A 21,417-nucleotide genomic window follows, 5' to 3' on the forward strand; every position below is an offset into this window, starting at 1 on the left:
GGCTCCCAGCACCATCTTCAGCTATGCCCAGCAGAAACTGGCACAGCGGCGAATGTGAGCCAGGGAGTCGTTGTAGCTGTGTTGTTCCCAGGATATTAGCGGTACAAGGTGGGTGAGAGAATAGCTTTTATTGGATCAACTTCTGTTAGTGAGAGAGAGACAAGTTTTTGAGCTTACGCAGACCTGAAGAAGAATTCTGGGCAAGCCTGAATCTTTCACCAACAGAATTTGGTCCAATTACAAGTATTACCTCACCCACCTTGTCTTTCTAAAGCATTTTAATAGATTCTGAATAGAATAGGGAAAGGGAAAGTGGATGAGATAAACTACGAGATACCCTGAAGTTCATTCCCACAAAATAAAGGTCCATAAAATATTTAGGATAAAATGAAATAAACTCCTCATCATTCAAGTGTTTGGGGACATTTCAAACTTGAAAGTGACCCCATTCTAACAGAAAAGGTTACTGAAGTTCAGAGATATTCTCACCAACACTTGGCCTGTTTTTCATTGAGGAAAAAGCTAGTTTCCAAACAAAAACTAGGTCATTTTGGAAGTGAAAAATACTGGCATTTCAGCTTGTTTTCAGTGTAAGATTTTCTGTATGGCTGGAAATTATAACTAAAGCATAACTGCAAAAAGGGAGGTATGAAACTGCAAGAAAAAAGGTGCGACCACAGCTACAACAACAACGCTGATGATGATGCACCAACCAACACCAATGTTTGCGTGAAACTCCTACAAATGCTACAAGGAATAGTTCAATTTGAATATCAATCTGTTTTCACTGAAATTTAAATAAAAACACTGATTGAAAACATTTTGATTGCTACTAAGTTTTTGGACTTACAGGTCTTGGTTCAGCCAAGTGATTAAGCACATGCTTAATCTTAAATCCAAGTTCAAAATGTGGTTAAGGGCCTGACTTCATTGACGTCAATGAGAGTCTTTCCATTGATTTCAGTGGGCTTTGGATCAGGGCTTAAGTGCTTTGTTGAACTGGGATGGGATTGCATTTGTGTTTAAGATAAAACAGAAGTGTAAGGGTTTGGTGAATAAGAATTATTGTGTGGTCCAACTCTAAACAGTGTCTGTGTGAACATGGCATCTTACAAACCTTGTCCAATTTATGCTGAGTCAGATTTGCTCTCCATAAATAAACCTGTATTGCACATTACTCCTTTTCGTTGTATAGAGCCAACAGAGCTATGGAAGGCAGAGCTGCATTCTATTCTCACTTAGCCAGTCCTACAAAGACATATGATTATGTGTATATTTAGGGTTACATGGAGACCCTATGACTTCAGTGGGACTCCATTATTATCAATTTTTATGATTGTTGTGATAGTATCTATAGACTCCAGTCAGGGATCAGGGCCCTCTTGTGCTAGCTGCTTTACACACATGTAACAAAGTGTGGTCCCAAAGAGTTAATACATGCAAGTAATTTGAGAGGATCTGACCCTAACTTTCAAATGCAGAACCTACTGTCAATGATGATGCACAAGCCAGAAATGACCTAGTTTGACACTCAGACTCCAGAGCCAGCAGTCGGAAGTAAGCGCATCTGATGCTGAAATTAGTGAGGGACAATAAATGTGGAAGCCAATGACATTCATGCTACAGTCTGTTTTCAGAACAGAGTCGCACTTTCGTTTTAAGATTATCCCTTTGACTCTCCGTCACCTCCTTCCCCCACCCACACACACACTATATTTCATTGTCACTTGTCTCTGCCGGGCCTGGAAGCAGAGGTGTCAATATACTACCAAAGAAGTTATTTTTACCATATTTCCAGCCGTACTGGAAATCTCACTAGAGATCCTGCTCTTGTGAGATCCCCAGCCCAGTTTTACAGACCCAAACGATTTGAACACTTGGGTAGCTCCTGGGACCTCTTGAAGTTCATGGAAACGTATATATAATACATTGGCCTCATGTGTGTGGTCATGTCTCACTCTGGTTGTCTGCCTGGCAGACTGAGCAGTTGGGTCCACTTTGCATTGTGAGAGGTGGAATCTTCCTGGCAGCCTTGCTCATCAGAGACAATGGAGGTCCAAATGCCAACTCCACTCAAGCAATGCACTAGAGAAATGCAATTTAATTTTTTTAATGATATCTGTTCTATGCAGGTTCTTACACCATGCTTATCACCATAGTACCTGAAAGTTGTAGTATCTAATTTGAAAGGAAGCATTTATGGTTAAATTAATTTAAAGATATTCCAATTCAGGTCAAACTGACCCTAAACAAAATATTTCATTTAGATTTTCCTGACAGAAAATTGAAATTTTTCAGCAAAATTTCCCATGGAATTCAGCAGAATTTTCCACAAAAAATTTCAATTTTGGAGACACTGCATTTTTCATTGGAAAATCATAATGACAGAAAGTTCCTGATCCGCTGTACCCCTTCCTAAAACAAACTACAATGTACTTATGAGCAAACTTGTGCTCTTTTAGCTCAGACCATAGACACTGGCTTTTTTGGTGCTGTGGGTCCTGGATTCAATTCCTGTTGTCAACCATAGCTTTGTATTTATGTGGCCATGGTTTGTTGCATGGTTTGTTACATGAGATTTCAGCATCCCCAGGGTGGAAAAACTACCATCATTTTAGACCAGCCCCATGATATGCTGTGATGTTAGAATTCCTTAGGAAAATCAAATGCCACAAACTAAGTTACCACTGTAGGAAAAGCCCCTCAAAATTGCATCCCATTCAGCAGTATGTAGCCAGGTCCCCACCTCCTTCCACCCCAAGGTGATACAATACTGAGATTTTCTTTGCGGTTCACCTTTAAGGAGTCAGCCACCTCAAGGTTGGAATTTGCTGCCAGACTTTTCTTGGCATGGTTCCTTTTAGCATCGTATCACACGAGGCCTGGTGGTGTATGTGCTCATACACGTAGCAGCATTTCAAACCAGATATTTTTGTGCTGACTGCTTCAGAAAAGCAGCTTGCAGGCACTTTTACAGTCAGAAACACAGCTCTGTATTAATGGACCCTGCTTACTCAACATCTGGCATCTGCTAACTGTCTGGCTCTGCTGCTACTTCCAGGCACAAAGACGCTGGTACTCCTGTTAGTCCTGCAAAGCCAGTGCAGGTATAGGAGAGCAGCTGGGTTCTGAACACAGAACAGCAATGATGTCAGTGGCAGAGAGAACACAAAATGATTTCCGCATCCCATGTTAAATGGGTAGCACTGGGAGCTAGGGAAAAATATATTTTGACCTCTAACGTGATGTGTTGTAAGAGCCACCTTGAGACACTAGAGATGGGGTCTCTGGATCACTTGCCAGGGTCATATAGATTATGTCTCTCCTAATCAATTCCCTGCTATCGCAGGGAGTCTCACACATTGGTGCACCTTGGTCCCTCCTGTTCTCTGCCTGTGATGCACAATAGTTTAGTCTCCTGAGGGCGGTGATACTGTGCTCTCAATCTGATTGTTAGCTTGGTCTGGGGGTGGCGTTTAGAGCCCTGTGATCTACAGGAGGTCAGACTAGCTGATCTGGGGGTCCCTTCTGGCCTTAAAGATGGAACCCACCAGTGGAGCCTTGGCAGCTCCTTTTCCAGCTAAGGCCCTGAGCCTGGCCATGCACACATCTGCCCCCAACTCTCAGCACAGGAGCAGTGCACCTGACATCATGGGCACTTAATGGTAAGCATGTGTGGAAAGCATTTTCAGGCTCGCTGTCCAAAGCCAAGTTTTTAATAATGCCTTTACTGAGCTATGTCCGTTTACAGCAACTGCATGATGGCAAAACTAGCAGGTGCTAATGCTTTTACTCAAAGGCATTGCTATGGGAGAAGAGAGGATATGCAGGCACCTAAAGTAGAGGGCATATGGCCCACCAAGCCAGCTGTATGCACACCATCCTACCTTCGCACCATCCCCTCCTTCAGTAACTAATCTCAGTGTTTCACTAGACTTCCCGAGTGCGTAGGCCTGGCTCCTCAAAGGCATGTAGCTCCTGCTGAAATCAATGGGAGTGCTTCTTGTGTGGAATTTCCATTACTAGCAGGTCACAACCATGGCAGCCAATTCTGTGCAATCCTCTGCTAATTTCCTTGTGGGTGAATGGTCCTTTTGATCCACCCAGGATACCACATTGTCCATCCAAGATCTTATTTTTCTGCCCCCGTTCTTCTGCTGCCAGTACTCCTTCATCATACATTGCCCACTGAACCCCTTAAAATGCACCCCGCACACTGAACTTTTCTTTTCACAAGATCTCTGACAAGCATTTGCTGAGTTCCAGTCATCTCCAATTCTTTTCCCTCGGTGACACGGTCTATCCACGATCTATCACACCACAACTGGATGGATTGTAGTTTCATTATTATCAATTGTTTGAATGTCCATGTTTCACAGCCGTAGTTTAACACAGACCAAAAACGAGTTTTTAAGTGTCGGAAATTACCCGTCAACTTTATGTCCCCACGCAGCAGATGTTTATTCTTCGGAAATCAATGGGAGATAGGCATCTAAATACTTTTGAGGATCTGGGCCTTTGTTCCTTTATGTTGCCTTTTGCCTGTCTGTGTTTCCTGTTTGCTCCTAGGGTAAGTCTACACTGTAATTAAAAACCCGCAGCTGGCCCATGCCAGCTGACTCAGGCTTGAGCTGTGGGGCTGTTTAATTGCAGTTTAGATGTGGGTTTGGGCTGGAGCCTGGGCTCTAGGATCGTGCGAGATGGGAGGGTCCCAAAGTTGGGGCTGCAGCCCGAGCCTGAACATCTACCCTGCAATTAAACAGCCCCTTAGCCTGAGGCCAGCGAGTCCAAGTCAGCTGGCACAGGCCAGCAGCGGGTGTCTAACTGCAGTGTAGACATCCCTTTAGCTTCCCTGTAACCACACCACGGTGTGTGATTCCATGAGCACTCACAAGCTAAGTGGATTTGATCTATACTTAGATAGAAGACCTGTAAAGAGCACATCATACTGTAGGTCAGTGGGCCCCAAACTGTCGGGCGTGCCCCCTAAGGGGAACAAAGGGACTTTCGGGGGGGCACACGGCAGGGCCCAGGCCAGCCCTAGGGTGTAGGGAGGGAGCGCCACCCACCCCTATTCCACCACCCAGCCCTGCTCCAGCCCCAGCTGCAGCTCCACTGCCGCCCTCAGCCCACCTCTGGCCCCAGCCACAGCGCCGCTCCACCATCATCCCACCCCCGGCCTCAATCGCAGTGCCTCTCCACCCCCTGCTCCACCTCCAGCCCAGCTCTGCTCTCCTTCCCTCTCCACCCCAAGGCCAGCTCCACCTCTAGCCTCAGGTCCTCCCCATTCCCAGTTCCGCCCCAGCACCACCTTCTGAGCCAATTGTGCAGTAATGGGGGGGCGTGGACAGATTCCATTACTGGTAAGGGGGAGGGGTGACAGGGAAAGTTTGGGCACCACTGCTGTGGGTGCTGCTGACTCATTTGGTGGCTCCTTTCTTTCTTATTCAGTGTCCCAGCAAAGTGCTGGAGACTCGGTGCTGCTGGAGCTGTCATCTCTTGTCGAGTCATAAAATCGAGATCTCTTTTCTCTGTCATCCAAGATCTCCTGGCTGTTCTCATAAGAACAATGAGGTTACCACACTCCAGCCGGGGTAACTGCATTCTTTCTCCTGAACACTCCCTGCAGTTTCGGTTGGATACCATTTACTTCCTCACTTCCTGTCCTAAACAGCTGTGCAGTGTTGCCTTGCAGAGCTGTGGTCTAAAGGGGCTGCACTGTGAGTGGGACTTAATGCATTGAAGGGTGAAATTCATCCCTGTGCAGAAGGCAAGCAGCACTACATAAGGTCCATATAAGCCTTATTTTGAGGACTGGAGGGGAAATTAAATGCACAGGGGTTAATCTCTCATCTTTGTAAGGCACTGTGTGATCTGAGGACAAAAGTGGCAACAGCAACGCGGAGTTATTAATTATTTATTATGATTATTTTCATTAGTTTTGAAATCACCTGCATTTGGGAAAACTCTCTGAGCCCCACATGAGTGCAACGACCTTCTTGCAATTTGCTAGGGCTCTTGCATAGGATTACACAGGAACATGCCAAGTAAAGTGGCAGGAACATCTCAGGGCTAATATTTAGAGAGACACAGAGGGTAGGGTAAGCAATTTAAACCTGACCTCCTGTCAGCTTTCTTGGGTTGTGTTTGAAGTTAGTTCAGGGACTTTCAGTGCACATCTGAATGGAGACATCCCTTTAGCTCCAAATGGTTATTACTGTACTTCCTCCTATTGCGAGGGAAAGCATAAGCCATTGGGCCAGATCTTCTCTGTTGATGTAAATCAGTGGCGCTCCAGAAGCCCCTGGGCTGAAGCCAATTTACAGCAGCTGAAAATCAGTTCCGTTCACTTTCAAGGGGCTTTACGCTTGTGAATAAAGATTTCAGGACGTAACACCGTATTGTCCATTCTCTGGTAAGCTACGGGTATGTGGCACCTGACATTTTCCTGGTGAATGTAATGATGGAAGAAGGTGCCAGAATGTCATTAATTATCACCCCAGCACTTACTGTAGAGAGGAGCCTTTTCCTGGTCTCGGTACTCTGTCATTATGGCACAGGATAAAGAAAAGGGCAGGTTTGTTAAGGAAATCCACAGATGCCGGCGTTGTCATTATCCTATGAATGCTCCTTTGTGACAGGATGAATATAAACCCGACAAAGATCTCTCTGAAGTGGATCTGAAAAACGCCATCCGAGTTCACCATGCCTTAGCCACCAAAGCCTCTGACTACAGCAAAAAATCCAACGTGCTCAAGCTGAAGACAGCCGATTGGAGAGTTTTTCTCTTCCAAGCTCCGTGAGTACCATAGAGCAGCCCAGGTGACGCCCATTTGGCTGATTTTATTCCTCGTGAACAATACCAAGGTGGGGCTTTAGGCTCGTTTCTGGGCACCAGCAGTTTTTGGGGGTGTAATAAGGGATCAAATTGAAAGGTTGTGTTTTAAATCACCTTCCACAGTGGCAAATAACAGTGGACAATCCTTGATGTGTAGGAGTCAGATCCTGAGCTCCTTACTCAGCTGTTCCTCAGCCCTGACTTAAGGACCATTCCACTGACTTCAGATGGGGTTTAGCCACCTCAGGACTGAGCAGACGCAGAGTAAGGAGCTCAGGAAGGATCTAGACCTGCAGTTGTAGGACGTGATTCTCCCTCTCCAGTTATTGGGCTTGTCAGTTCCCAGATCTGATAAGGCCTGTGCTGAGCCCCCAGTCACATGCAGGGCTATTGACTAGGCCCCAACTCCTTGTCAGTTCATTATTCTGGTATTGTTTCCATTTGTGTAGGAAGGCCATTTTCTCCAGCCTCCACACTTGCTAGTTCCTTTCAGGATCAAAAGACGAAGGGCCACAATGCTGTATGCCTGATTCTGGGTTCACTTACCTGGTTCTACACTGGGGTAACTCCACTGATTTCCATGGTATTATTCTGATTTACTGCTACAAGGGGGATCAGAATCAAGGCCTGGGAGAATCAGGCTGTCTACAGTGTATTTCCAGTCAGAACAGAAGCCATAGGTTCCGACCCATTGCACAGACTCAGGAGCCTGGTTCCAATCTCTGTTAAACTAGTGCAAATCACGCCTAACTCCCATTGCGGTTACAGCAGCATAAAACCAGTACAAGTGAGATCAGAATCAGGCCTTGGGGAACTGCAGCATCGGCATAAGGGTCTAGGATGTGGCGCCCTTCTCTGCCCCTCTTGTGCCTCGCCCCTGGCTACTACCATGGACAGCACACAGTCGCCAGGATGCATGCCCACCTGGCAGGAGACAGGGTCCACAGCAAAGCTCATTGTTAGGTTTGCACTTTTGGATGGCTTGGCAGGACATTCCATGCTTAAGGCCCAATTTAGGTACAAATGTGTCTTGTTTCCATGACCTCATTTGAAGAAAAATAGAACATATTTCTCACTGGACCAGCCCAGATGAGGATGATCAGGTAAGCCAGAGCTCACTCTCAGCTCTGCTTATTTGTTTCTAACTCTTCAGTAGATGCTCAAATCCTGTGCCGATTTTGACTCTCCTAGGCTCTATGTGACTAAAGCCTGTGGCAATTGCTAATAGGAAAATGGATCTGTCACCTCTAGGCCATCTGTCTTGATCTAACCCAGGTTGGTAGCGATCACCAGGGCTGAGACCAACAGATCTTCTTGTCTGCTAGGCCTGAGTGAGTCCCTAGTGAACAGGATTCCACAGCATCAAAATCCCCACCACAAATCCACAATGATCCATGCCTTTGTTGGCTGTCTCATCAGAAAAGCCAGTAACTGAATGGACCATAGACTTAATTCCCCTCTTAGCCCAGGAGACAGGCTGTGCAGAACCAGGGCATAGCCCATAGATGGGAAGCTGGCATTGCTGCATGCCCTGGGGATAAAACCGAATGGCGTAGGTCAGTTTGTGTGGACAAAGTGGAGGCAGAGAGCTGGAGTCTTAGTGGCTTTCACTGGGACAATTTACAGGGGGAAAAGGAAATGTAACTGACAATCCTGTAGACAATAGGGAACCAATTCCAATTCACTGGTAACTTGCTCAGTTCCAAACCTGACAAATCCAAGGTGCACATAAAGACAGGGCTTCAAAGCAAGGCTGAATCCTTAGAACCAACCCTAATGCACGCAGGGCTGAGCGCAGTGACAGAAACAAACTCTCTCTCCCTGTCACAGAAGCAAAGAAGAAATGCTGTCCTGGATACTGAGAATAAACCTAGTGGCTGCCATTTTCTCTGCCCCTGCCTTCCCGGCTGCCATATGCTCCATGAAGAAATTCTGCCGTCCCCTCTTGCCATCTTCAATGACTAAGCTGTGCCAGGTAATACATGCGTGGGGGGGAGGGGCTGGAAAGCAGGTCAGTGCTGAGCCTGAGATTTTGGGAGCTGCCGGGTATGCTTTTCAGTGTGGCCAGGATAGATCTGCTACTTGTTTCAGGTTCATTCCCAGCCTTCATGTGATTAACAGATAAACGCTATCCTGTGAGTCACACCCACCTATCTGCAAGGCTGGGACTGAGGGCCAGTCACTCACCATGGCAAATCACAGGGTCTGATCCTGGCTCCTACTGTGTGCACCTGTATGCCACTGCTGGATCAACCTGCATACGCTGAAAGGTCCCTGCCTAAGACTATGGAGGCTGGAAGGGCAGTGGACATGGTTAGAGTGGGCATGGTCTTGTGGAAACTGGGTATGCCTATGTGCTCAGCCAGTCATACACTGCACACTTTGTTCCACCCCAGAGCAAGACTAAGATACCCAGAGGGCATGCGTTCTGGTAGCAGAGTATCCTGTTGTTACTAAATGGTGGCCCATTAACCCACTGGCACACGTGGCCATATTCAAGGAGAACACTCAACCTTCCGGCTGGTTCTTCTGGCCCCCAAATCCTTCCTTCTTCTCAGAGAGTGTGTCTCCCATTGCTCAGTGCGTTTCCCAATTTCCCACCACTTCCAGGGGCAAAGGGCACAACCCTATTCCCATTGACCTCCATGGCGAAACTCCCCTGGATTTCAGTGGAGCCAGATTGGGCCCTCAATGCGTAGGTAATTGGTTACTTTTTTTGTAAAGTGCAGCCAGGAGTGGTTATCTGGTTACTTTTCAGGCAGCTTTCTTGGCAATCCGTGCAGCAAGCAGAAGTCCTCTCTGCCTCTTGTGGGAATGGCATCTGGAAGAAAGACCCATTTAATTTTCAAGTCAGTAGCTTATAGGGAAGAGGCATAGCTCAGTGGTTTTAGCATGGGCTTGCTTAAACCCAGGGTGGTGAGTTCTATTTTGGAGGGGGCTGCTTAGGGGTCTGGGGCAGAAATCAGTACTTGGTCCTGCTAGTGAAGGCAGGAGGCTGGACTCAATGACCTTTCAGGGTCCCTTCCAGTTCTAGGAGATAGGTATATTTCCAATTATTAACATCAGAATACATTATTATTACCAGCACTTAAAGGTGCCATTTGAGAACTAGTTTAGTAATCAGATGCTGTATTTTGTTCTCAGGTGGAGCCAGTCATCACTGATACAGCAGGGCTTTCCCATCTGTAATGTCTAGGATCCATTTCTGAGTCATTCTTGTTGCCCTTATTCAGGGCACTCACCTGCAATAGGAGAGACCTAGCTTCAAGTCCATCAGCTGTCTGATCTGGAGCAGGGACCTGAAGCACATCCCAGCTGGCTCCCTTACCATTGGGCTATGGTGCTAGTCTCTGCTGTCCTAATGAATATTTATTATTAGCTATTCAAAATGGAACAAGTCCCAGAGGAAAGACAGCAAGAGATGGGGCTGACTCTAGCCAGTGGTTAGAGCATAGGAGATGAAGGTTCAAGTCCCTGCTTGGGATCAGGCAGGACAGGCCCTTCAAAGTGGGTTGCCCAGCTCCCTGAGGAATGTCAGAACCAGCTGACTATTCTGGGGCCTCTCTCGTGTCTTTACATGAGAAATTCCAAAAGGCCTCAGTTTGGTTCTAGTGCAGAACAAAAACAAAATACCAAAGCTCTCCATTCCTCTGTGAACCTGAATTGGTGTTCCAGCCAGCCCTAGCCGAGAGTGACACAGACCCTTTTAGCAGCCTGGTCCTGTCTGCAGCCACCACTCCTCCTCCATTGCCATCATCTGCCTTTCTGCTCTGTGAAACCATCCCTGGGGTTCCTAGGCCTTTGCTCCTGGTACGGTGCCAATCAGAGTAACTAAACTCTCGCAGACTTTACCAGTGATCTTCCTCCATGAACTGAATCCAGCACATTACTGCTGCCTGCATCCTGTTCAGCACTGCAAGCACTAGCCCACAAAGGAGCTGAGGTGGCTCTGAGCTCCCATCTCATCAGGGATTAGAGCCCCAGGGAGAAAGTGGAACAACTGATCTGGGTAAACTGGTGCAGTGGTCTGGCAATGCCAGGAGGCAGTGCTGCTGGAAAATGCTCAGATACTCCCAGGGCAGGTATCTGCTCTCTGAAATGGGCTTTTATAAGAGGCAGCTATCATGTAGCTGGCACTGCTTTGCAGAGAATACCAAGCACACTGTAGCATTATACAGGGCTCTCCAGTGAGCAGCGAATACAACACAAACATACCTCAGCAGCAAGGAGAGAGAGCAATAACCTAGTGCTCTACAGGAGTGAGCCCCGTGGAGGGGGATACCAGCTTTAGCCAATGGGATACCATGTCACAAGGGGAGATATCCTGCATGTCAGAGGGGGATGCCTAGTTCTGCTGAAGGAGCAAGACACTGAGGCAGCTCCTTGATGGATGCCAGGAGCCTAAATCTCATTGAGGAGTTGGACCTCAGTTCAGGAAATGCAGTCAGTTCTGAGTGGGTGTTAAATGACATGGCCCAGTTCATGTTTGTATTACAGAGGTACCACAATGATTGATGGATTTTGATCCTCCTCAGGGGCCCATATTTTGGCTGCTACTTGTCAGGTGAGTTTGGCAATTGAATGCATTCATTTGCCTCCAGCACAGAGCACAAGCCCAGCTCCAGCTGGACGGTGCACATCCTTGAAAAGAAGAATCCCACGTTTGCAATCTGGCATTGCCCTTGTTTTTGCATATTAGTACATCTGAACAGTTGACTTGCTTCTCTCCACAGGAGGAACAGCTGAGGTCCCATGAAAATAAGATGAGGCAGATTGCAGACGAATTAACAGAGCATAAATTACATCCTGTAGAGAAAAGCCTCAAGTCAAAAGAGGCTGAAGAATATAGGCTGAAAGAGCATTACCTAATATTCGAGGTAAGGGAGCTTTCATCTTTCTTGTGATAAATGAGTCCTTGGACAAATCTGATGGGAGTTGATAAGCCTGGAATAGCTACTGTGCGTGTGTGTGTCTGTGGGTGGGTGGGTGTCTGTGCATGAGTGCGTTTGTGTCTGTGTGTGTGTCTGTGCACACGGGTGTCTGTGTGCATGTGTGTCTATGCATGTGTGTGTGTGTGTGTCCGTCTGTGTGTGTGTGTGTGTGTGAGTATGTGTACGTGCACACAGCGAGGCCTGTGGCGATGGGCAGGGCAGTATGTACTGATGGCAATGTTCTTTTTTGTGCACTGAAATTTAAATAAAATGATTTTCTGTATTAATTTCCAAAACCAACAACAAAGAGAGAAATCAAATCCCAGCCTACTGTCCTGGCACATGAACTGTCCCTCTGTCCTGCAAAAAGGAGGTGGTCAGACCCTCTCGCTGGACCAGAGTGGCGGCTAATGTTGGCTTTAAGAGACCTGTACACTCCCTCAGTCCTGGGTCTAACTGGTCTCACTTACACTAACTGCCAGCAGTTCCAGGGGACCAGTCAACAGTTGAGTATCGGGAAACCATGGTCAGACCCCACTGCCCCAGCCAGACACCCTGCATCTGACAGGAGAAGTGGCATAAGAGCAGCCACAAGGATTCCAGGCTACCTACAAATTCTGCAACCTTGGAAGAGCCCGCAGAGGGCCAGAGCTTCCAGCTTTGCTGGGTGTGACCCAAAGGTTACCCAGGAAGCCAGTGTCAGAACCAGGACCAGAACCCAGGTCCTTGAGCCCTGTGTACAATCTACTAGACCCACACTCGCAAACAGAATGTCAGTTGGCTCAATGTAAAAGGACACACTTCCTTGTTGGCAAAAAATGGCTTAAACCAGTGGCTCTCAACCTTTCCAGATGACTGTACCCCCTTCGGGAGTCTGATTTCTCTTGTGTATCCCCAAGTTTCACCTCACTGAAAAACTACTTGCTTACAAAATCAGACTTAAAAATACAAAAGTGTCACAGCTCACTATTACTAAAACATTGCTGGCTTTCTCATTTTACCATGTAATTATAAAATAAATCCATTGAAATATAAATATCGTACTTACATTTCAGCGTATAGTATATAGAGCAGTATAAACAAGTCATTGTCTTCATCTGAAGAAGTGGGGATTTTTACCCACAAAAGCTTACAAAATCTGTTAGTCTTTAAGGTGCCACCAGGCTCCTCATTGTTTTTGTGGATACAGACTAGCACAGCTACCCCTCTGATAATTGTCTGTATGAAATTTTAGTTTGTACTGACTTCACTAGTGTTTTTTTATGTAGCTGGTTGTAAAATGAGACAAATACATCTCTACCTCGATATAACACAACCCGATATAACATGAATTCAGTGCTCGGGGTTGGGGGGGCTGCGCACTCCGGTGGATTAAAGCAAGTTCGATATAACACGGTTTCACCTATAACTCAGTAAGATTTTTTGGCTCCCAAGGACAGCATTATATCGAGATAGAGGTGTATCTAGATGAGTTGATGTACCCCCTATTCATATCCCATAGTTGAGAACTACTGACTTACACCTCTCAGCTAGGCTGATGCATTCTGAAATGCAGGGTTCTCTAAGAAAAAGTACCTGGCCATAGGTTCAGTAGGAAAACCCTGATGGATGGAGCCACATGGGACAGTAGCTAAAGATGCCCAAAGGGGGCTTGGGGTAGAAAATACTGAGCACTTGAGAGTGACATTAGGGTGAAGAATGGCCCATCTTCATCTGAACGTCATCCCTATGCAGAGAGCCAGCGCTATGTATCAGTTAACTCATCAAACAAGGGAATGTCACCCTGGGAGCATGGTGCCCCAGTCTGGGCAGCTCGCAAAGGTTGTGAAGGTCAGCAAAGGCAGTGAAGATGGTCCAAGGTGCAGCAGGACTTACACATTAGGAGGGACCGCAAAAGCTGACCTAATCTAGCCTTAAAATTAAATATGAAGCGCAAAAGGAAAATGCAGCAATCCCTTCTTTATTTAAGGGTAATCATGAACCAGTTAATGGCACACGGCTAAATCTAAAATCATATTAGAACTAATACTTCCTCCTACAGATTGTAGTTACCGTCAAAGGAAGTCAGAGAGTCAAACGCTGCTATGGTTACTGGATAATTTTTCACCAGTGTTGGTGTATTTACCTATGGGTAGGTGAAGGCTTATCGCACATTGGGCATAGAATAAACATATTGCTATTAGCAACGATCCCACTCTTTGCTTTCATTCCCACTATGCTTATATACCACAAGCTGGAGTCAATCCATGTCCGACTGAACCCTGCTTGAAAGCAAAAGGGTTCGCCTGGTGCATTGTTGTATGCAGGTGATAGATGATTGCCCCAACTCGTTCTTGGAAACCTTCAGCATTCTCATCACATCTTTGCCCCACTCCTTCCCTACTACCCAGCTGTTTGTCCTGTTCTGTTTCCTTCTGCAGAAGAGTCGCTACGAGACGTACATTAACCTGCTGTGCGTGAAGATAAAAGTCGGGACGGATGATCTGGAGAAAATTGAAGCCAGCCTTTTCATGGTGGAAGCTGATGATATCTCCTTGCGGAAGACACATTCAAGCCCTTCCCTGAGCCAAGGACACTTGTCTGTACACAGCAAGGCCGAAAAGGACGTTATAGAGCAGAACACTTAACAGATAACGCTATTGCGGGCGAAACCAATCAATGAGGCTTAGTACTCCATGACTACATCGATGAGCACAATTATACCTAGAAAACCATATGAACAAAACTGGTAGATGTACAAGACGTGGATTCTGATCCAGCGAAAGAAATCAAAGAAGCTTTACACTTTCCTAATTTTTCCCCAGTGCCCTGACATTTCAGTGTCATTGACTCTCTACTTTCTCTCTTCACGTTTGTACCCCCTTCAGTATTTCATTCACTACGGCTCCCTGTGTGCATACAATAAAGGGACACATTCTTTGTACAAGGGCTGGGCTGCTCATCCTCCAGCAGCTCTCCTCTGTGTCACTGGAGTTTCCAGACTCCTGCAGTTTCTGGCAATATGGAGAAATGACCAGTTCTTGGAGTCTAGAATCTGTTCCTTTTTAACAACCAGCAGCAGGTCTGCAGCACCAGCAGCACTTACAACGAAACAGCAGGAAGCAACACAACATCAAGAAGCAAAATTCTCCATATTGCAATAATACAGGTTTGGCGGGATATTTACTGAGAATCAAAAAGTGTTATTACCATGTGCGTGCAAAAAGTGATCTGTGCATGGCAATAGTGGTATCCCGGGCACTATTGCTTGGTTTTTATACATATAAATATATATAAATAAATATATAAGGAAACTTTTAAATGGTTTTGAAACTGGATGTCAAGGTCCAGCACTGCGAAGGCAAGATGGCTGGGAAGCATCGTCAGGAAGGCGATTAGAAAATACAGGGGCTTCATAACGTAGCAGAATGTTTTTAAAAAGGCAGTCGCCTCTGTTTCTTTTTTGTTTTGCAATGAAGTCCCACATGGCTTTGCTGTGACACATTGCTCTACTGTTGCCGCTTATTAAAGTAAATAGCTGAACCACTGCTTCTTTTGTGTCCATTACTTCGGCCGCTTTGGATGGAGGCCCCATCTGAGCAGCAGTCCTGCAGATACAAGCTTCGCTACATGACCGGGGCAGGTGGGAAACCCAACTCCTGTCCATCTGTATTGTACTTAACTCCATTTTGCTGAGCATACTATACGCTTTCAACAGGATATTGTGTTTCTGTTTCATTCTGTAGTCTGTGGTCCAATTATTTGCTGTTGTAATAGAAATGATTCCATTGCATTTCAAAGGCCCATGGCACTTTATTTATTTATTTTCATTTCGTTTTCTAGGCGTGTTCACAGTAACCAAGTTCTGGTTTTAAAGAATCTTGTAGCTGCTAATTACAGTAACTTATAGTTTATATTTTTGCAGCTTTTTTTTAAGGAAAAAAAGAGATTTGTTTGGACTCTGGTCAACTGTTGAGAGTTTATAGACTATTGGGTTTCCATAATGTTTCTTACCACTTTAAAAGCCTCCGCCCAATTTTACCTCTTCTTTTACTTCACCTCGTCTTTTGATCTCTTTGTTCCTTTGTACAGTTTGATAGTTTCTTTGAAAGGATGCACTAAGAATCATGTCAAATAAAGAAATAACAATAAAGCTGAATCTGTTGAGAAAGAGAATTGGTCTGAAGTAACGTTCTCACTGAGGCTCCTACTGTGTAATGATTTCCAGTGTATTCTCTGGTACCAAATCCTTGAATTTAGACATAATTACATAGTCACACGCAGATTTTCTGCCTAGGTGTTTCCTCCTGGGTGAACAATGGGATCTCTAGCCTATCTCCTGAACAGGATGTCCTATCAGTGCTAGGCATGTGGGGAGGAAGAGTGTCCATTTAATATGATCAAACTATGCTTTAGTCACTTAGCAAGTCCAGTTCCCTCTGCATACATGTAGCTATGTCTAGGGGTCAGAAAGACATGAACAGCTGCATTTTCAGTGGATTCAGAAATGGCCGCATGTTTGATGGGAGCTCTGTGGCTCCAGCCCATGCTTCTCCCTGTGGGAATCAAGTGGCTGCATTATTATTATTTATTATTGGTGCCTAGAGATCCTAACCAAGATCAGGGCCATGAGTGGCCCGAGCTATTTATTCAGCCAGAGTGGAAAATGTTTTCAGCCTCCAAAAGCCAAACCAATCAGTGAAGCAAAACCAGCCAGTGAAGCAAAACCAGAGTGGAGGGGAAAAACCCCCAGACCCTGGAAGAAGGCACCCAAGGTGCCTGTCCTGCTCACCCTGCCCTAAATGTGGCTGTTTTAGGGCTGCTGTGTGCTAGCCACCATACAATCACATAGAGAGAGACAGCCCTTGCACTGAAGAGCCTGTGTCTAAAAAGACAGGGCAGTTTCAGGACATGTCATCACTCTTATTTTAAGGATGGAGGCACAGAGAGATTGCCTGACCTGTCCAGTGTCACAGGAAATCTGTGGGGATCCAGGAACTGAAGCCAGATCTTCTGATTCCCAGTGCAATGCCTCTCAAGAGTGGTAGCCTGTGCATCTCCCAGCAGGAGGCATGTGTCTGCATCCCATGAATGGCCTGGTAAGAGTCACACATGGTAACTAAATCGCATGCATTTCCAGGGAGTCGTGTGCCATAGCTAAATTCCGTGCATTGGCCAGTCGGAGGCTTGTGCAAAAGCCCTTGCAACAGTGAAGATACAGGGGCAATGTGTCCATGCAATCTGCTCAGTTGCCCTTACCTTTTTGTGGGGGAAGTGATGGGTGAAGTTTTGCTGATGAAACCAAAAACCATCACAGAATAAAACAGCCCTGCAGGCTGCCTGCAGTGGCCTGCAATCTCACTGCTTTTAAAGTGCTCTCAGCACCGGGCAGGAGCCCAGAGGTGCTCTAGCTGGTGATGGGCAAACATACTCCACCTCAGTTCAGCTCCATCCTTGTCCCAGTGACCTATAAGGAGGGAGCTCAAATGTTGCTGTCTAGCTAGCTGAGGGCCCCCACATCTGACTCAGGTGTCCCCTCATCCTACAAGACGTAGCAAAGTTTATAAGAACTGGGAAAGAGCTCAGCTGGGTTCAAAGAAGCTGATGGCTTAATGCATCCTCAGCCTGGGAGTGATGTCAGGTGTGAACAATATCAGAGGGGTAGCTGTGTTAGTCTGGATCTGTAAAAGCAGCAAAGAATCCTGTGGCACCTTATAGATTAACAGACATCTTGGAGCATGAGCTTTCGTGGGTGAATACCCACTTCGTCAGATGCTTGTAGAGGAAATTTCCAGGGGCAGGTATATATATGCAAGCAAGCTAGAGATAATGAGGTTAGTTCAATCAGGGAGGATGAGGCCCTGTTCTAGCAGTTGAGGTATGAAAACCAAGGGAGGAGAAACTGGTTTTGTAGTTGGCTAGCCATTCACAGTCTTTGTTTAATCCTAAGCTGATGGTGTCAAATTTGCAGATGAACTGAAGCTCAGCAGTTTCTCTTTGAAGTCTGGTCCTGAAGTTTTTTTTGCTGCAGGATGGCCACCTTAAGGTCTGCTATAGTGTGGCCAGGGAGGTTGAAGTGTTCTCCTACAGGTTTTTGTATATTGCCATTCCTAATATCTGATTTGTGTCCATTTATCCTTTTCCGTAGAGACTGTCCAGTTTGGCCGATGTACATAGCAGAGGGGCATTGCTGGCATATGATGGCGTATATTACATTGGTGGACGTGCAGGTGAATGAACCGGTGATGGTGTGGCTGATCTGGTTAGGTCATGTGATGGTGTCGCTGGTGTAGATATGTGGGCAGAGTTGGCATCGAAGTTTGTTGCATGGATTGGTTCCTGAGCTAGAGTTACTATGGCGCAGTGTGCAGTTACTGGTGAGAATATGTTTCAGGTTGGCAGGTTGTCTGTGGGCGAGGACTGGCCTGCCACCCAAGGCCTGTAAAAGTGTGGGATCATTGTCCAGGATGGGTTGTAGATCCCTGACAATGCGTTGGAGAGGTTTTAGCTGGGGACTGTATGTGAGGGCCAGTGGAGTCCTGTTGGTTTCTTTCTTGGGTTTGTCTTGCAGTAGGAGGCTTCTGGGTACACGTCTGGCTCTGTTAATCTGTTTCCTTATTTCCTCGTGTGGTTACTGTAGTTAATTGTAGTTATTATAGTAGGTGTGAACAGGTTTCTCGGACGGGGGGTGATAATCACCCTGTCTTACCCTTCCATTGGAAAAAAATGCTTGTGGCGATAACCCTGAAAGCATGAACTAAGCAGAGACTAATGCAGCACTGCCAGCCTGAAACAACAGCTCAGGAGTCCTCATCATGCGCGTTGTGGTTCCCAGTGGGGTGACAAGCAGGTGTCAGGGGGTCATGACTGCCCCACTGCAATTACATCTCCCTCTAGTGACTGGCGCCAGGGAGACTAAAAACCTGCTTGTTTCTGATAACTACCAGAGTTAATCCTTTTGTTGGAGCACTTGAGGCTGGTGCTGCAGGTCCTGGGTTCAAGCCCCACTGGAGATTTTATATATACACACACACGTACGCACACTGCCATGATTTAGTTTCTAGCCCGCCTGGAGGCGGCCCCAGGTGATACTTGGAGATGTTACTGCCTGCCTCAGAACGTCCGTATCTCGTAAACGCTGTTGTTTCGGCATGACCCTTGTCATCCTCCCCTATTCCTGTATACTATCACCTGGAGACATTAACCCCTCCCCTGCACACACACACACACCCTGTGTCTTGGTTGCCTGTCTCCTATCTGCCCTGGCTGTGCCCTTTCTGTCCTGGGCATATTCCGCCAAGATGCTCGTCAGTTGCAGTGTTTTTCCTGTGCTGTTGCTTTGCCTCTGCACACCTTCCCAGGGCGTCTGAAGCTGAAGCTGCTGTTTCTCTCTCTGTCTCTCTCTCCTCATCCCTCTTGTTGTTTTTTTTCTTTTTCTTGGCCTTGCTCAGGCTTCCCAGATAATGCAGCCACTGTTCTCTGATCCGGTTTCCAGCAAGCATTCCCAGGCACCCACTTTGCCAGGCTCTGAACTGCTTCCTTCTCCAACTCCTTTCTTCCGCTTCTCCCCCCACCCCTGGATAAATGGGCACACACTCTGCCTCAGCTGCAGGGTCCTGGAATGCAGGCTGCCTTTCCGAGGGCTGCTGTTCCCAGACTCGCTGGCACCAAGGAACCTCCATCTTCCTGCACATTCATGTTCTCACACACACCAGCTCTGGCTTTCCAAGGCAGCCTGGCCAAGTGAGCAAGCCAATTCTCTTTGCAATGAACACCAGGCCATGCCTTTAAGTAACTCAGTATGAGCAGTCACGGTGCCACGCTGCTGGAATGCCAGCCCTTCTAAGTGCAGCTCTCTGCCTTGCTCATGTGCTGAATCACATGTGACCTACCGCCTCACTTCAGCACTCCCACAGGCCCCTGCGTCACTGTTGCACCTTGACGGCATCTCTGGTGCAGAGCTGTCCCTGGCACAGCAGGACATTTCAGTGATCCCATCTCACGAGCGCTTTCCCATGAGTCTCCTTCTGCCTCCAAAACTGTAGTGAGCCCAATGTGGGTGGTCAGTAGGGCTGATGGGCATAGACGCCAACTTCCCCTCTGCCTGGTGGGTGCTCTACCCCCACCCTGGCCGTGTCCCTGCCCCACCTCGGCCCCACCCCTGCCCCACCTCTTCCTGCCCCTGCACTGCCCTCGCCTCACCCCATTCCACTCCTTCCCCACCCTACCCTGCCTTTTCCCACACTAGCCCTGCCCCTGACCACCCCCATTCCACCCTTTTCCCCCAAGTCCCTGCCCCCGCCCTGCCTCTTATCCGCCTCCTTCCCCTCCCTCCCAGAAAGTCCTAAGTGCTACCAAACAGCGATGCAGCATGCTGGGAAGGGTGGGAGAAGGAGGGTGGGGAGCTTGGCTGTTGGTGGGTGTGGAGCACCTGCTAATTTTTCCCGTGGGTGCTCCAGCCCCAGAGCACCCATGGAGCCGGCACCTATTCTGATGGGGCTCAGCCCAGCCTGGCCTGTCCCAGCTGGGCAGTATGGCAGGGTACAGTATTCACTGCAGCCACTGGAGGGCCTCCTGGTGGGGCTGGGGCTGCTCCTGCTCTTAGGCCCAGATTTTTAAAGCAATTTAGCCATTGCTGTGCTCATTAGTGGAACACCTAATGGCATTAGGAGCCGGAGGGCAGGGCTATGTTTGAAATGCTGCAGCAACGCCTCTGTAACGCATTAGCGATGCTCCCGTTGGTGTAGAAGCAGCTTCACTTAAGCCACAGCTCCCACCGCCATGGCGCTGTCTACACAGGGGGATAGCTCGGTACAACTACATCACTCGAGGGGGGAGATTTTTTTCATCTTCTGTCCCAGTGCACTAACCAAAGCAACTGAAGCCCTGTGTGGGGGGGGGGGAGGGTGTGGCGGGGCACAGTATAGTTTACTGTTCATAAACTAGATTGTGGCTTTGCCACAGGCTATTGTTGTATTGCCCCAGATGCTGCTCAGGGAAAGACCTGGGCTCCTGGAAAGGACGTGTCTTCTCTCTGCTTCCCACTGGGTCCAGGAGGGCAGCAGATAGTGCTGGCTTTACACCACTGCACATTGGCAAGGAGCAGGGGGCATAACAGAAGAACATAAGAATAGCCATACTGGGTCAGACCAATGGTCCATCTAGTCCAGTGTCCTGTCTTCAGTCAGTGGCCAATGCCAGGTGCTTCAGAGGGAATGAAACTGGGAATGGGCGACAGGAGATGGATCACTTGATGATACCTGTTCTGTTCATTTACTCTGGGGTACCTGGCATTGGCCGCTGTCAGTAGACAGGACACTGGGCTGGATGGACCACTTGTCTGACCCAGTATGGCCATTCTTGTGTGCTTCTGTTATGCTCCCTGCTCCTTGCCAACGTGCAGTGGTGTAAAGCCAGCACTAGCTGCTGCCCTCCTGGACCCAGTGGGAAGCAGGGTGAACACTTACCCTTTGCCAGTATGACTGTTCTTATGTTCTAATGAACAGAACAGCATAATTTTCAGGCAATTCATCCCTAGTCATCTAATCACTGCTTCCGGCAGGCCATGAGTTAGGCATATGGGGTTGCATCCCTGACCACCTTGCATCCCTGGCCACCTATCCTCTATGAACGTACCTATTTCTTTTTTGAACCCAGTTATAGTTTTGG

General features: G+C 47.4%; 1 protein-coding gene across 4 annotated transcripts in view; it reads left to right on the forward strand.

The window, feature by feature from the left end:
• PSD2 (pleckstrin and Sec7 domain containing 2) overlaps nt 1–15,902 on the forward strand; it is a 153,289-nt gene extending 137,387 nt beyond the window's left edge. For all 4 annotated transcript variants that reach the window (XM_050962601.1, XM_050962603.1, XM_050962602.1 and 1 more), the window contains 4 exons: nt 6,642–6,799; nt 8,669–8,813; nt 11,572–11,715; nt 14,190–15,902. In XM_050962601.1, coding sequence (XP_050818558.1) covers nt 6,642–6,799; nt 8,669–8,813; nt 11,572–11,715; nt 14,190–14,396 — 654 coding nt within the window. In that variant the 3' untranslated portion in view covers nt 14,397–15,902. The remainder of the gene's footprint in view (nt 1–6,641; nt 6,800–8,668; nt 8,814–11,571; nt 11,716–14,189) is intronic.
• The last annotated feature ends 5,515 nt before the right edge of the window (nt 15,903–21,417 follow it).

Source organism: Gopherus flavomarginatus, chromosome 7, assembly GCF_025201925.1.
Source record: "Gopherus flavomarginatus isolate rGopFla2 chromosome 7, rGopFla2.mat.asm, whole genome shotgun sequence".
NCBI classification, from domain to species: domain Eukaryota; kingdom Metazoa; phylum Chordata; order Testudines; family Testudinidae; genus Gopherus; species Gopherus flavomarginatus.